This window comes from Taeniopygia guttata, chromosome 12, assembly GCF_048771995.1.
Source record: "Taeniopygia guttata chromosome 12, bTaeGut7.mat, whole genome shotgun sequence".
NCBI classification, from domain to species: Eukaryota; Metazoa; Chordata; class Aves; order Passeriformes; family Estrildidae; genus Taeniopygia; species Taeniopygia guttata.
Window position 1 is genome coordinate 13,010,294 of NC_133037.1, and position 14,960 is coordinate 13,025,253.

At 38.0% G+C, this 14,960-nt stretch overlaps 1 protein-coding gene across 3 annotated transcripts in view; it reads right to left on the minus strand.

Moving 5' to 3' along the window:
- Window positions 1-730: 730 nt before the first annotated feature.
- Window positions 731-14,960, minus strand: part of CACNA2D3 (calcium voltage-gated channel auxiliary subunit alpha2delta 3) — a 386,651-nt gene continuing 372,421 nt past the window's right edge. For 2 of the 3 annotated variants that reach the window (XM_072935079.1, XM_072935078.1), the window contains 3 exons: window positions 5,388-5,503; window positions 4,520-4,599; window positions 3,188-3,682 (listed from right to left, as the gene is read on the minus strand). In XM_072935079.1, the coding sequence (XP_072791180.1) occupies window positions 3,590-3,682; window positions 4,520-4,599; window positions 5,388-5,503 (289 nt within the window). In that variant the 3' untranslated portion in view covers window positions 3,188-3,589. Of the gene's footprint in view, window positions 3,683-4,519; window positions 4,603-5,387; window positions 5,504-14,960 lie in introns of all 3 variants that reach the window. The other variant, XM_002192832.6, reaches the window with a different exon arrangement.

The window sequence follows — 14,960 nt, forward strand, 5'->3', positions numbered from 1 at the left end:
TGGAATTTCTGAGGCACAGAAAGTCCCAAGATATAAAAGTCCTTGGAGGCCATAAAGAGCTCAGGAAACACATGGAAATAACTGGAGGCTTCCAGCCACAAACCTTCTGTGCCAAACTTCTATTTTGCCTCATGAACTCAAAGGGCTAAAGAGGCCAAGGCCTTGTTCTGGGGCTCCTGCTATCAGAAGAAAACTGAAACAGTCTCTTGAAGCTATTTAGGCAATGAAACAATTACTGCTGCTTTTAATATCTTCTTGCCCTGGGCAGCCACCTGTGTCGCCGAACACACATATTGCAGAGCTGGTCCTGGCAGCAAAACACAGTGGGTCAGGCAGTCTCAGTGTCACAAAAACAATGAGAGGAGATAGCACAGCTGTGGAAACCTGCCTGAGGCTCTCTGGCTTACGTGATTTTAAAGGAGTGTTTGCAGCTCTGACAGTTATGGACAGTTTTCCCACACAAAACTATTAGAAAATGGTGTGTCCATGGCCAGCCCTGAGCCCCCAGACAGCTTTTACTTTATCAAGATTAAAGGAAGAGGAGGCAGCTGGGGCTAATAAGTTGCAAATCAATGCCATTAGCAAAGAAAGTAAAGAAGAAAAAAGATCCGAGCCCTGCAAAAGCTAAAGCTTTTAGCTCTGCCTCTTGCTGTGCAGAAAATTATTGTACAGTTGTCCCAGTTCTTCTCAGATTTGTTCTCAGATTCAGGGAGATAAAAGATACAGAAAATGTCTGAATTTCCTGTTTATTAAAAATATATGTAGCTTACACATATGCAGTTGTATATATACACATGCACACATATTTCTTTTGCTATTTACTGCAATTGACTTTGCATCAGACCTTGCATAATAATTTCAGTATTTAAGAAGAATAATATCTCAGATTAGTGAGGTAATGGAATTAAATTCCATAACCTTCTATGACCTGCCACAGGCTATGGAATGACAGCACAGACCCAACTTCATGGCATGGCATTTCACACCTTCAGAGGTAATGGCACAGGGACCAGCAAACACAAATACAGGCAGGAACAACATTAGCATGAGATCAGCTTTTCTGGAAATCTGTTTTAACAGATTAAATCTGTTTCCCCTGTTGGAGAACTCTGTCCCATGAAACTCATAACCATCATTTCTGTGCTCAGCCCAGGCTGCTCCTGCTGCAGCCATTCCCTCTGGACTGACTGGTGCTCACACACACCCTGAGTCCCTGGGCCTTGTGTCCATTTTTCCAACTGCCTTTATCAACCTGGATTCACACTGCACCAGAAACTTCTAAGGAATAGATACAAAATTCAAAAGATAGCTTCAATAAGAGAAATGGCAACTCATAAAACTGTTTTTACACTTAGCGATTGACTTGGGTTACTCTGTTTCACACAGTGACTTGTTTGGGTACACCAATGCATTCTGCCTTCATAACTCTGCCTTAGTGTATGAAAATGAACTGTCACATTTCTCTGAGAAATATTCATTTACATGCCCATATTTAAATCTCTTTCTCAATATTAATTTAGACTGTCATAGTCTTGTCACTCCTTGGCTCCTTTGCAATTAAAAAACCACCCACCTCTTCCCAAAATGAACAATGAATTTCTATTACAGATTTTCACCTAGCTTCTGTAGAAATACACTTTCTCCATCAATGTATTTCCTTTCTTTGCAAGCAATGATGATTAACACATCAGACAGTTGTATGCAGAGCTTTTCAATAGCTCTAATGAGAAAGATATTTTTTTCCCACATTCTACTAACAAGGAAAATCACCTGTATTGTATTGGCTATAACCATTAAATACCATTACAGAAGAATGTAATCAGATATACAAAAGTGTTATGAGGCTGAAATGTTGTGAATTCTGGAGAATCAGGAGGAGAATCAAAAACGAAAATACTTTTTTTATAAAGTATTGACATTAAGTTTTTGCAAGAATGATGTAGGGTAAGGGGGAATGGAGTTCAGAGAAAAACCAAGCAAAGAAGAGCAGGATGTCCACGTCAGCCCAAGTGGAGAAAATGCCTTGAGTTCCAATTTGCTTAGTAAACAAAGCATGTCACAAGGACAACAGCTTGACTGAATGTCAGCTGGAAAATTATTCCATAGTGAAGGATTTTGAGACAAATAAGAAGTCTGTAGGAAAACACTCAAAAAAAAAAAAATAGGGAAAAAAAAAAAAACACGGGGAAAAGAAATTTATGAGTACAAAGACCTGTATGGTTTCAGAATCAGAGGAAGTACAAGTGCATTTGAACCCATTAAAGCATTGGAGTTGAAGTTTTGTTTTACTAGTTCTTCCCCTTACAAGCTGAGTAGCATTCTTTAAGACAAAGCCCCTCTCAGTGGCCTGGCTCCCTGTTTCCAACCAAGATACACAGCAAATCTGCTTAACATTTATCTAAGGCTGAAAGCAAACTTACACCCAACCAGGAAACTGCAGTCTCCAAGCACCAGATTTAGAGCAGTGGCATTTTATTTTGCATTTAATTGATCATATTGTTAGAAGAACAGGTTATCCTTTGATAAAGGATTCTATAAAACTCCAAAGACAAACTAAGACTATCATAGCTCAAAGATAAAGATCTTCAGCAAATATATCCACAGCAGGGACTTTGCTGCCAATTGCAAAAGGTATATGCTCATCTTTATTACCTCATTTCCAGTAAGGTCTGGAATAAAAACTTACTGGTCTAGATCTTTGCCTACCAACAGGGACACTCAGTGAAAATCAATAATGGGTTCTGCTGTCACAGATGTGTCACAAGTCTGATTTTCTCTGCTTATTACTTTCCTCATAACGAGCTTCTCACGTCTGACATGAGATCGGAACAGCAGCAGAACAGTGTCACCCCTTGATCTGGGCTATTCTACATATCTTCCTATTCCTATAGATGAAAAGTATTTGATTTATGCCATCTGCAAATCAACCAATTTGACCCAAAGCTTGCCTAAGTCAGAAGGCTTTAATAAGGCTTTGACTCACTTTCTAAATGAAGGTAAGATATTTTATGGCTATTTCCATAAAACCAAACCTTCTTTATAATTCAGCACCATATATTACCTGCTCAGCTTCATACACACACAGGTGTTTCCTTAACTTCTTAGTAAAAGCTATTCTGCCTTATTCTAAAAGCCAAGTCTCCATTTTCTTCTCTGATTTTTTTTCAGAAAGAGGCTAAAAGCATAATAAAATATCATCCATTTATTTTATTTTCTTCCCATCATTCATTATTTGAACAAATTTATTAGCATACTTAAAATACACTCTGAAACTGTGATTTTAATATACTTTATTGAAAAAAGTACACAGTTTAAATTGTTTCAATGGGACAAAGCAATGGTCACCTCTATCTACCAAGTCCTTTTTTTGATGAATCATGACTGCCATATGCCAAATTCACATCTGCACAACTTGCAAAGTAAAAAGATAAATCTTTTTTCAACATATCTTTAAGAATTTATATCACCAACAGTTTAAAATCATGAAATGCTGATGCTCTGACTATATTTCATGTCCTCTATGTTGCACCATTTCCCAGTTCACAGTTTATCCATGTTTTAGCATGCCAGTTGAACACATCAGTCAATGTCACCTGGAGAAAATCATCAATAGCAGAGGAAGAAGAACAAGAGAAGGTTTAGCACTAAGGCCTGAGACACCGCCACATTCTCTTGCATTTTCCTAAAGAAAATAAAAGAACAACAAAGGAAAATAAATACAAGCCACTGCAGTCAATTATGACACCCGAGTTTTTAGCAAACATAAGACCACTGATGCAAACAACAAAGCTCATAAATTAAATATACTCAGAAAGTAATACAAGTACACATTTTGAGTTGAACAAATTTAGGTTCTAGATTGAAACAACAGGCACTACACCATCCCCTCCACTTTATACTTTAGGTCTTGTTCTACATTGCATTATATCAACAGAGGCAGAAATTAAAGTTACTCCAGAGTAAAAAGGATGTCAATGAACCTATGCAGTACAAGCCACTGGAATCACATACTGGTCTCTTGTCAGCTCTCCTTGGCACTGTGTGAGAGCATTGTGCAGAACACAGAGCAGTAAATTCATGTAGTGGAGGGGTCACTATCCCTCCCAAGCAATATTTTGTGTGAGCAGAATGACTGCAGCATGACAGGTATGGTACTGAAGCTAATTACTGAAGCAAACATTGAGAGCAAAAAGTTCCCAGGCATCTCTAACAAGGAGTCCTGTGGTCACTGCTTGAGCCAGAGTAAGTTCTCAGATATTCCTGGCAGCCAGTGCTCACACCCTACCACACTCTCTGACATGATACAAACCAGTCTGCAAAAGCAGCAACTCAAGGCATTGTCTACAAGTGTACAAAAAACACTTGTAGCACTGACAATATCCCTCACTTCCCTGACTACTGAGTCTTCTGAATATTTCCCAACATTTCATCTTGGAAGATACTTTTCCTATTAATCATTTTTAAAGAAATAAAAAATTTACTGGAGTCCAAAACAAAGGAAAAGCAGATAGAAACTTACTTCAGGGTGAAATCCATGACAAGATTCTGGGCGTCTTCTTATCTTCTGAGATTTTAACCGTTCACATTTCAGGGATTCATTATGTACAAGGCAGTTAAGGAGAGATGCTCTGAGCATTGCATTCTCATGGGAGTGTTTTGATATGAGTACAGTGAAAACCTTTCAGCTTTCTTCCTCCTCATTAAAACCCCAAGGTGACATGTGTGGTCACCACAAGGAAAAGAAAGTGATTTTATTGCTTTCCTCTCTGTGATCTGTGCTTTCAATAGCACGTGTGCACTTACACTGCTGACCTGTCTTTTCGTAAGTCTGCAATAAAAGCAAACTGCAGGTTGCTTTTGACAAATCCAACTTATGGGAAAAAACTAATCCTGAACTACCTGAACTACAGAACAGCAAAAAATAGGAAGTGGGGCAAACAAAAAAATCAAGTAATATATTTATTTTGCTAAATTTTTGTAGTTTTGGAAAGCAGTATTCTGAAACATTTTCAATGCTCCAGCCAAATCTTAAATAAAGCAGTATCTATGTCAGAGGGAGTTCAATAAATTCCAATGAGGTCTATCATTATAAGAAAATTACATACTTAGTGCCTAATTTGAAAGATGTTCAGCTGTCTAAAGATGACCATGACCTTATGCTACATAAGATGCAAGTGTGCTTGCTTAACTCATATTGGCTGTATAAAAAAAGAAAAAAAAAAAGTAAATTCTCATTGAAAAAATAGTGAGAACATATTCCCAGAAGGCTTAATTTCAAACAGCACATATAATGGGTGATGATGTCATGCAATGCAAGTTTTACATGATAAGAAATTTTTCAATATTTGCATCTTGAATCTCTTCTGACTTGTTTGTAAATAAAAGGATATATCTTATTTCTATAGGTGCCATGGTAATTGGTGGGATAGAATCACAGAAGCATTCATTATCTACTACCACCATGAAGAGGTTGCTACTTGGGATCTGCTGGATAACAAAAGACCTGAAAATTAAAAAGAAAACAAATAATGGTGACGTTATCAGCATTTCTGAGCCACTGGTTCTTGTTAGGAGTTTATCAGACTTTTATGTATTTACAGTCTGGAACAGATCCACAACACTAATGAAGGTTCCTCTGCAGCCACACACTGATAGCTCAGAGTCCCCAGCTTGAGTCTCTACAGTTGTATCAGGGAATTTGTGCACCCTGGGTCTTGCTTGAAGCAACAGCAACTCCTGATCTCAGCTTTCATCTGTCCTCTTGAGAGCCATTTTATTACTGAGCCAACAAAACAGAGATTAGGCCCCTAATTTTCCACAGTGATTTACTTTAGAATAATGATTATCTGGTATAAATATGGTGATAACTCAGCACCACATTCAAATGAAGACAAAGTAGGCAACTCAAAGGGAGAGCAAAAAAATAAAGACATTTTTTGTAAGAAGGGAAGCACCCAGAGGAGACCAGGGAAGGAGCCTGTGGGCACCAGTCAGTGATGCACAGAGTTTCAGTGAGCTGAACCCTTAAGCACTTACCAAAGAGAAAAGGGACAAAAGGCAGAGCCAAATAGACACTATTTAGCCTTTCCTTTGAAACTCAGGACACAATACAAAGAATGGCTTTAAGGTCAGATCCAGTTCTTCATGAAATTTTGAAACAATCTGTTAGAATTTATACATTCTATCAGCATTGTATTGGCCATATAGAATATCATTGAAAGCTGGCAACTCCAGGAATTAGGTGTTTTGCAGTGTGGTTGGCTGGTAAATGTACAGAATGCTAAGTGAGGGTTTGAGCACCAAGAAGATGTGGAGAGAAACATATTTTTCCTCAGACATCTTTCTTTAAAATACATATTGTCTTACTATAATAACTCCCTGCTTTTTCCAAAGATCACAGAAGATGAAATAGCAGAGAGGGCAGGGAATATTTAAACCTAGCCTAAGAAAAAAATTTGGAAAACTTACTATAAAAATGTTGCCAACGGAAAGATTAAATGCTTTTCAGTATTTTTTAAACTTACTGAACCTCCATTAAAATTACACTTAGAGTGATCTGCAATATGTTAACTTTATGTTTATACATGAAATATACATTTATGGCATAATGTAAAAGGCTGAACTTTATAAATGTACCTACCAAACAGCTGGAGCATGTAGCAAGACTGACATCATTGTAATGGAGCATCTGTGGCTTTGTGGATTTGTGTGTGGGAGAAATGGGGCCAAGAAAAGGAAAGGAGGAAAAATCTTTAGCAGGCAATAGCACCAAAATTGTACTGCATGAATTTCTCAAAACAGCTATGAATAAATCAAACAGTAAAGGATAGAAAAAACATTACTTTTATTGCCAGAAATTGGCACAATTTGCATTTTGTGCAGTCTGAAACTTATATTCATTTGTATCTTCAAAACTAGCTCAGAAAAGAGCCTAAAGGGCATAAAATGCTTTAACAATTAATTGGATGCTAAATGATTAATTTCTTTTTGCTGAGAAGGGAGTAATTACTCCTGTGGTAATTTTACCTGTGGTGTGCCCAAATTCAAGCTCTTTTGTGATACCCCTTTCTGTGAGCCTCCAGGTGAACACCAAAACCTGTGGAAAGCAGCCAGGTTTGAAGGTGCTGGGCAATTTCCCATTCTGATTCTTTTTTCACCCACTCTGAGGTGCCATAAGGGCTGTGCAGTACAAGGCTATTCCTTCCTCAGACTAGAGAGGAGGGGAAGAAAAATTCCCATCACTTCACCTAGCTGGGATGAAAGCACTTAATCCAGAAGAATGTTTCAAGTACAGAACTACGATGCTGAATAAATTACTACACAACTAAACCACGAAGTCTAACAGAATTTTCTGTATTGCTTGATTACTGCAAGCCTTCATAAGTTTTGCCTTCATAAATTTGGGGAATGCAATACCCACACTGACTGATGGAAATTAGGAATTAAAGACAGTTCAAAGAGCAATATATTAGTTAAGTAAAAACCCCTCTTTAGGAATTATATCATAGGTATCAACTAACGACATTGACTCTGTTTAGCAAGCAGTAAATATTCTTACAGACCTACAGTTTCTGTACAAAATTCTAGTACAGAAGTTTGTGAAGTGTCTAAGGTTATGGTGGCTGTCACAGAGCAATTAAGAACCGTAAAACATTGAAACTTTTTGCTCACTGTGGCATTTTTTTCCCTTAGTGCACAATAACTTAATTAATATCTTGAAAAGTGAAACAATGGCTTCTCATCCTCCCACTAGAAGTGATTTTAAAAGAAAATGTTTTCTTACATCAAGCAGTATATGGATGTTTCCCTTACACAATTCTCAAATTGTGTAAGGGAATTTGAGAAGTGTGTAATTTCATTTGAGAAATCTGCAAATGAAGTTGTAAAGCCAACATAACAACAACTGAAGACAGAGAATTCAAGACCAAGATTGAGCTGAGCGAATAAATAAGGGCAAAAAGTGTCCGTTTTAGCTTTCTTTTCTATTAATAGTTTGCACGAACAAAATATACCTCTTTCAGCCGCTGTAATTTAAGATCATTTCACAGTCATGAGATAGTCCTACCCTCGCCAGATCAGTGGCAAAGAAGTTTGTGCCAGTCATACCCACCACAGTTGCTGTGTGACTATTCAGACAATTCACATGGCACTGCTTCCATGCCCAAAGTGGATAAAGCACACAATCATCCCAGCAGCAGCTCTGCTCTTTGAGACCAGCCTTCAGTTCCCATGGTGACATGCATATGCATCTTTGAAATTCATTTTGAACATTCATGCCAGTAAGTCTCAGGAACCAAACATTCAGAGAAAACAAAAGGTGCACAAACACAGTCAGACCAAAGCCTTTCAAGAGACTGAGACATTCCACCAAAATACTTCACTGTGCACGCCAAGGCTCTGTTGCAAGGGAGAAAAACCTCCAGCAAACAGCTTCCATGGCTGCAGTGAGAAATGAAGTCGCTGACAAAGTAGGGAAAATGGTATTATCTTTTTGTGAGATCCACTGTGAGCCTCTAAAGGTTCTCTTACAAAAACCATTTCTGAACACCTGCTGGCTTAAGCTGGCATTTGTGTCCCTGGTAATATGGAAACCAACTCTCAAGGACTGAGTAAGGGCTTTGGCTGAACTTTATTGCTGCTTTAACAATCCAAAGAAAGTCTATGTTTAAGTGCCTTATTATAATGGAGAATGTTTCACATTTAAAGGATAAAACTCTTTTTGTTTTAAGTAGTGTAAATCTTTTGATTTGAATCCTTTTCGTCCCAGCAGTATCATCACCATCATTCAATAGGGGCAGCACAGGAAGAGACTTACATATAACTCCAAATATCAAACAGACTAAACTGCTGGGGTTCCTGTAGAAGTTACATTGAGTCAATAAGAAGCCTATTAATAATTTCTCCTCCATCTTTCAACCACTGAGGAACTAGCTTGGTTTATTTGATGTGCAGGTTCAGAGACTTAAAACAGACCTGAAAACAAACTGTTTCTTGACTTTGTGGGGAAGGTGAGGAAGGAAGAAATCTAATACTTGAAAGAGGTAGACAGAGAGGGAGGAAGAAAATCTAGTTATGCCCAACTATTTTGTTAATGAAGAAAAAATAACAACAGGGAGTAAGTCTGCAAGGAACTCTGTATTTTGAGTCAGAGTGTTACATGACAGTTTTGTCATGTTGCACCTACAGTATCTGTTTCTTTTTTAACCTCTTTTGGTTTTGGTCTATATTAAAAAATGTGTAAAATAAGATGCAAATTGATTTGGGAAAAAAACAAAGCTTAATGTTTTAATTAGAAGTAGAAAATATTTGCTCAAAAAGCAATATTTATTAATCTGTTCCTTAAAAATTAATTTTTCATTGTGCAATCATAAAGAAAGTGACTTGGACTGCAAGTACTGCTGTGTTCATAATTATATTTGGTAGTCATTCTTCTGAAGGCATAAGACAGCATTATGCGTGTCTGGTGGCTAAATGACTCTTCCCACGGATAATCAGCTCTAACTGCTTTAGACAGCCTGTAACCTGCATCACAACAGTGCTGTAGTGCAAATTATGTGATGAGCTGCCTTTGAGCACGTAACTCAGGTTCCTGCATTAGAAGGGTGAGCACCTCCAACTCTGGCCATGGAGAGACTCAGACTATTTAAGGATAATTCTGGGCAGGAGCTTGGCTTTGGGAATCTGAGTCTGCAGGAGGGTCCTTCTCTCTGACATGGACACTGATACTGCAGAGAAATGCATCCTGAAACATGACACCTAAAGCTCAGTGTGGGCTACAACACCTGCTCTTAGAGAGCAAGCACATTACATTCAAATCTTGTTCATTGGGGTTTTTTTGCTTTGTTTTTTTTTTTTTTTTTTTAATTTATATTGGAATATCTCCCTTTTATTTGTATATGTAAAAGTCAAAATGTCTTTAAAGAGTTATAGTATATATTCTATTGTTATAATAATTTTTTCCCCAGACTAAGTTTAAGAAAAATCCCGAACAAATCAAAACCCCCAAACTAATTCCCAAAATTCACGTTATAAGAATCGCTTTCTTCTGTAAGGAGAAATAATTAGAATATATACAGTCCAGAAGCAGGGACTGAGCTGACACTACCCTTTCAGCACTGCCTCCTCTCCACACTTCTTTCTCTTTCATCTTTGTGTCTCTGAAGCCCTGGGTGGCAAAGTGCTTGAGGGTACTGGGAGAGGGATAAACCTCTCTGGAAAAGGAGGAAGATGTTCCAGGATGGAGGAAAGGACAGGGACAACAGGACAAGCAGTGCCAGTGCCCTGTGGGAAAGGATCTAGGGAAGCAGGTTTGCTGCTGCTGCAGGAGGTGGCTTTGCCATGAGGGCTCTGCAGTCTGTCTCCTTAGGGATTTCGGAGCATTTCCCATGTTGATGGAAGTGAGCCCAGCAGGAGCAAGGCAGAGCTGTGCCCTTTCTCCTTCCTGGCAGCTCTGTCTCCTGACAGACCAAGTCCTGCTCAGTGGCCAACTTGTAATCACACACTTCTGTGGGTCATTGATTTCCCTTCTTAATGCAGGCCACTGCTTCACTACAAATACCTCAATCATACGGTCCAAAATCTGTATGTGGCAGGCTTAACACCTTGTCTCTGAAATGCTGTTGGCTTCCCCTTTCCCTTCCTAGCATAGCTGGATCAATAACAGGCAAAGCTAAGGTAATCCTATTTCAGACCCAACAGAGATGTGTCTCATCCAGGTAAGCAAACCTAACCTTTAAGTTGTTTACTCTCCACCATTTGACTACAGCATCTGCTCTTAAAGGAAATCAATATTACAGTTGAGCAGCTCAGTCTCTGTGTTTCCATGCAGGAGAGGTAATCCATTTCCTTGTCCACTGGTGTTAAACATTAGACAGGATATAAACTGAACACAGACGTGAGGTTTCCCTGCTAATGAGCAACGACTTCCACAGCCCCAGCACAGTGAATCTTAGGGAAACTGGTTCAACTCAGCATATTTTTTATGGTGGGCCAGGCAGCTGTAAGAGAGGACACAGTGATAATGTGTTCAGACTGAGGATTCCAAACACCACCGTTTCTTGGTCATTTGCACTGAACTATTTTCCTTTTCTTGGCCTGCAGCCCTGCTGCCATTAGCTCTGGTGGCTACTGACACTGCTACAAGACTTGTTTCAGCAAAAAAAGAATGGCAGGGAACCTCCTGAGAGCATTCAGAATTCTCTGATTTTCAGATCCATGGCTCCCTATTTTCTTCAAACAGCTGCAAAGGCTGAAAAGTGTTAGAAGGAACAGAACTAATGTCAAGCAGCATGGAACTCAAAAGACACAGGATAAAACTATGCTTGTGGGACCAGAACATTTAGAAAGAATATCTTCTCATTACACTGAAGAATGGAAAATATTTCTTTGTAATTTGGGCAGGATTTGAACACAGCAACAACACTAAAAGCAATTAAACTTGTTTAAAAACAATGCTGTGTGTTTCCTGTTAAAATTCTTTTTTTCTCACAGAAATACTTCATTATTGCACTTTAATTTAAAAAAGCCTTGTTCATAAGTAATAATTACTGATCTAGATGATATATTTTATAATCAATATTCTATTTTAATTTTATAAAAATACCCTTCTGTTATATCTGTCCCTATAAAACAGACACTCTGCAGTAGAATATGTGGTCATGACAAACACATGGCTTAGGCAGGATTTTAGTAATATAAATATTTAAATCACTGTTCGGATTCACTTGTAATTCCATGCTCAGGAGGTTTAGCAGCCTGATTTAAGGGCAAAAAAATCCATGTATGTATTTTCAATTTTTTTCCTTAATGACCACTGGAACAGTATTATTATCGTTTAATGTCATAGTGATGACTGTGAGACTTAAAATCAAATTATGAATTGAATATCAGAATATTGTGTTAGCAAATGTTCCTCATGCACATACATAATCATATCAATCATTTTCATGTGACAGTAGAAAAGATCCTTTCCTTTAAATACAACTTGTTTGCTCAGGCAGACAAATCCTACAAAGCATGGAAGAATTTCACTGTGCATAGTTTCAACTGAAATAAACATAGGGCAATATTTTCAAATTGGCAACCTAAACAAATACACAAAGGAAGTGCCTAATTTTCCATGGAACTCAACTTAGATAGCCCTCAGTGGCCACTCTGGCTCTTGAGCATCACTGTAAACTCAGCCTTTTCCCCCTGGGTGTTTCAGTGTATTTTTTGCCTGCAAATCTCCATTAATGAACTTGGAGTATTTTGGATTAAGATGAGTTGTAACTTTGGGATTACATTTCACATCTGTCAAATGTGATCTTTCCTATATTTTAGAGAAAAAAAAATAACAGCATGAGGGCAGAGTAAATGGAAAATATTGTGCAGGCTGCACTCAAATATGTGTTACTCACAAAACTGTTGGTTGCAAATGTTCAACCCTAATGGTCTGGAACAAACTTTAAGCATTCAGCTGAAGTGCAGATATCCACTTTGCTGTTTCCCAACTCCTATCATGTGCTTTCCAGGCTGCTGGCCATATTTCCAACCCACATCTCCCTCGCTTATCACATTTTTGCAATGAATGAATGAAATGTTTATATCACAGTCAAGTTGTGCTACTTGTTTTTTGTGTTTTTTCATGGTTTTTCTTTCCAAATAAATGATGATAGAGAATGAAATATTTAATGCAAGTTGTAAAAATGACACATATGCCAATAACAATATTTCTGAAAGCTGGAGCAGTATATAAAAAAATTAGCTAATGGTTCTCTCACATGAAAAGAGGCAGATAAACTTCCAGCCTCAGGCTTGAAATTGGATCCTGACCTCATGCTAGCAAAATATTGCCACCACATACAGCCTGACTGACTGTAGTGCAATTTGGTATCAGTGCAAAGATACTTAGAGCAAAGTTTAGCACTGAGGATTTAGGTGAGCAGTGTCATCCTCACCACTCCTGTGCTGCTCAGTGCTCAGAGCCCCACAGAGCTGTGCCATGGCTGGAAACCCCTCGGCTTCAGACAGGATCCCCAGCAGTGCCCATCCTTGCTCACTCCCCACCAGGAGGGGATTCTTTATCAATTAACTGATGCTCAGACCAGAGTACTTGACCAACTACATGTTAGGAATGCTGCAAACATCCAAAAACTTAGAGGGTACAGCCTTTAGGAGGACAGAAGATGCTCAGTGTAGTGAGGCATTGGACTGTTTGTGACCTTTCTAGTGCAGCCACCTTTCCATACGAGGGGTAGGATAATGAAGAGTTTCAGACCTGCAGCTTTAAAATGTACTGTTTTTTTTTTTTTTTCCAAAGAAATCAAGACCAGGAATCCAACAAACTTTAAACATTTGCCAGCATTCAGACCCCTGAACAAACTCAAGCTGAGTGTGTCATGCGTGGGTCTCCACAAGCAGGGTGTGTACCTGGTTCTGTGCTCACAGTGACCAACAGAGGAGACACAGTGACAGCACAAAGCAAATCATATCAGAGGTCTCCTAAAGAATTCTTCTTTTGGCAGTGACACCTGCTTAACAAGACCACAACAGAGAGGTCAGGGAAGATATCCAGGCTGAAAAATGCAGCTCCACTACAGCATGCTAGCAAATATGTGTTTTTAGCAGTTCTTTAGCTCCATACAAGTAGTTGTGGTTTGTATTGAGAGACATCTCAGATTGTGTTTTGTAAAATGCTATATGATTTCTAAGCTAGGTTCTAAATATAACTTTAAGATTAAAAAGCGAGTTGATAAATTCTGGTTTACAAAAGCTCACAGATATTATATGACATTATAAAAGTAACATTTAATTGCAAGAATTGGTAACTACTCTTTTCCACAACTTTAGGTCAAGTCTCATCAACAATATGACTCTATCAAGGAGCTGCACAACAAAAATTGAAGTATAAAAAGCAGAAATGACCAAGAGATTCACATTAAAAGAGTAATAAGTCCTGGAGCTAAACTCCTTATTGGAAGTGTCCAGTGTATTTTGCAAGGATGTTGTTAATTTATTTCTGTTAACATAAACTTGAGCAACGATTGAGAAGGTCACATCTGAAAGACTCAAGCACACTATGTGCCATCTTTTCCATAGCCAGCTAAAACTCTGTATTGTTTTATATAATATACAAATGTTCCTTGCATGTCTCTGAAATCTTAACATTCATGCTGTTTTTCTAAGTTAAAGGCTTTAAAATATTCATTAAGCTATCCTGAACCCTTTAAAAAGGAAACTGCTCCATGTAAAGATATCTAAACCATGTTTGCATTGTTTTACATCTGCCCATAACATGAATATATTACAAACTAAAATTAATGTTCCAGTATTACCAATCCTTCACAACTGTGCCTGGCTTTAAAAATTCATCGCAACATTTCTCAATTTCAATCATTTTTTTTCCTATCCCAAGCCATTGTTAATAAAAATAATATATATTACTACTGAGCTGTACACATTATGGCATACATACAACTTTTTAAATCCTTTGTCATTACAAAGCATCCTTTCATTGTATCAGCTACTATAGTTTCATTAATATTTATTAATGCTTGTTCAAAATGTAACTTTTAAGTAGATTATGATTTACATTTTAATGGAGTACTGATTTTAACTATGAAAAGTAAATGGGTGCAGATCATCAAATATCCCTGCAGAGGTTTTATTGGAAGTGAGGATTTAAGAGAAAGAATGCACATCTCATCCTACTGGTGAGAGAAAGCCTGTAGCCAAACTTCATTTTCACCAAAAATTCCAAGATTTTACAGTGCTTACAGAGGGAGACATAGGGTGGCAATCTGTGTACAAACAACTAAAATGCTTAAGAATTCAGCAAGCATACTAAAAATGTTCTGAAAAAAAAAAAACAAACCAAAAACCAAAACCAAACAACAAAATCCCCAAGCAAACAAATTCTCCAGCCTTGAAAACTGTCCAAGGGATTGTTAAACTGATGACTGGCAGGCACAGACCTGCCT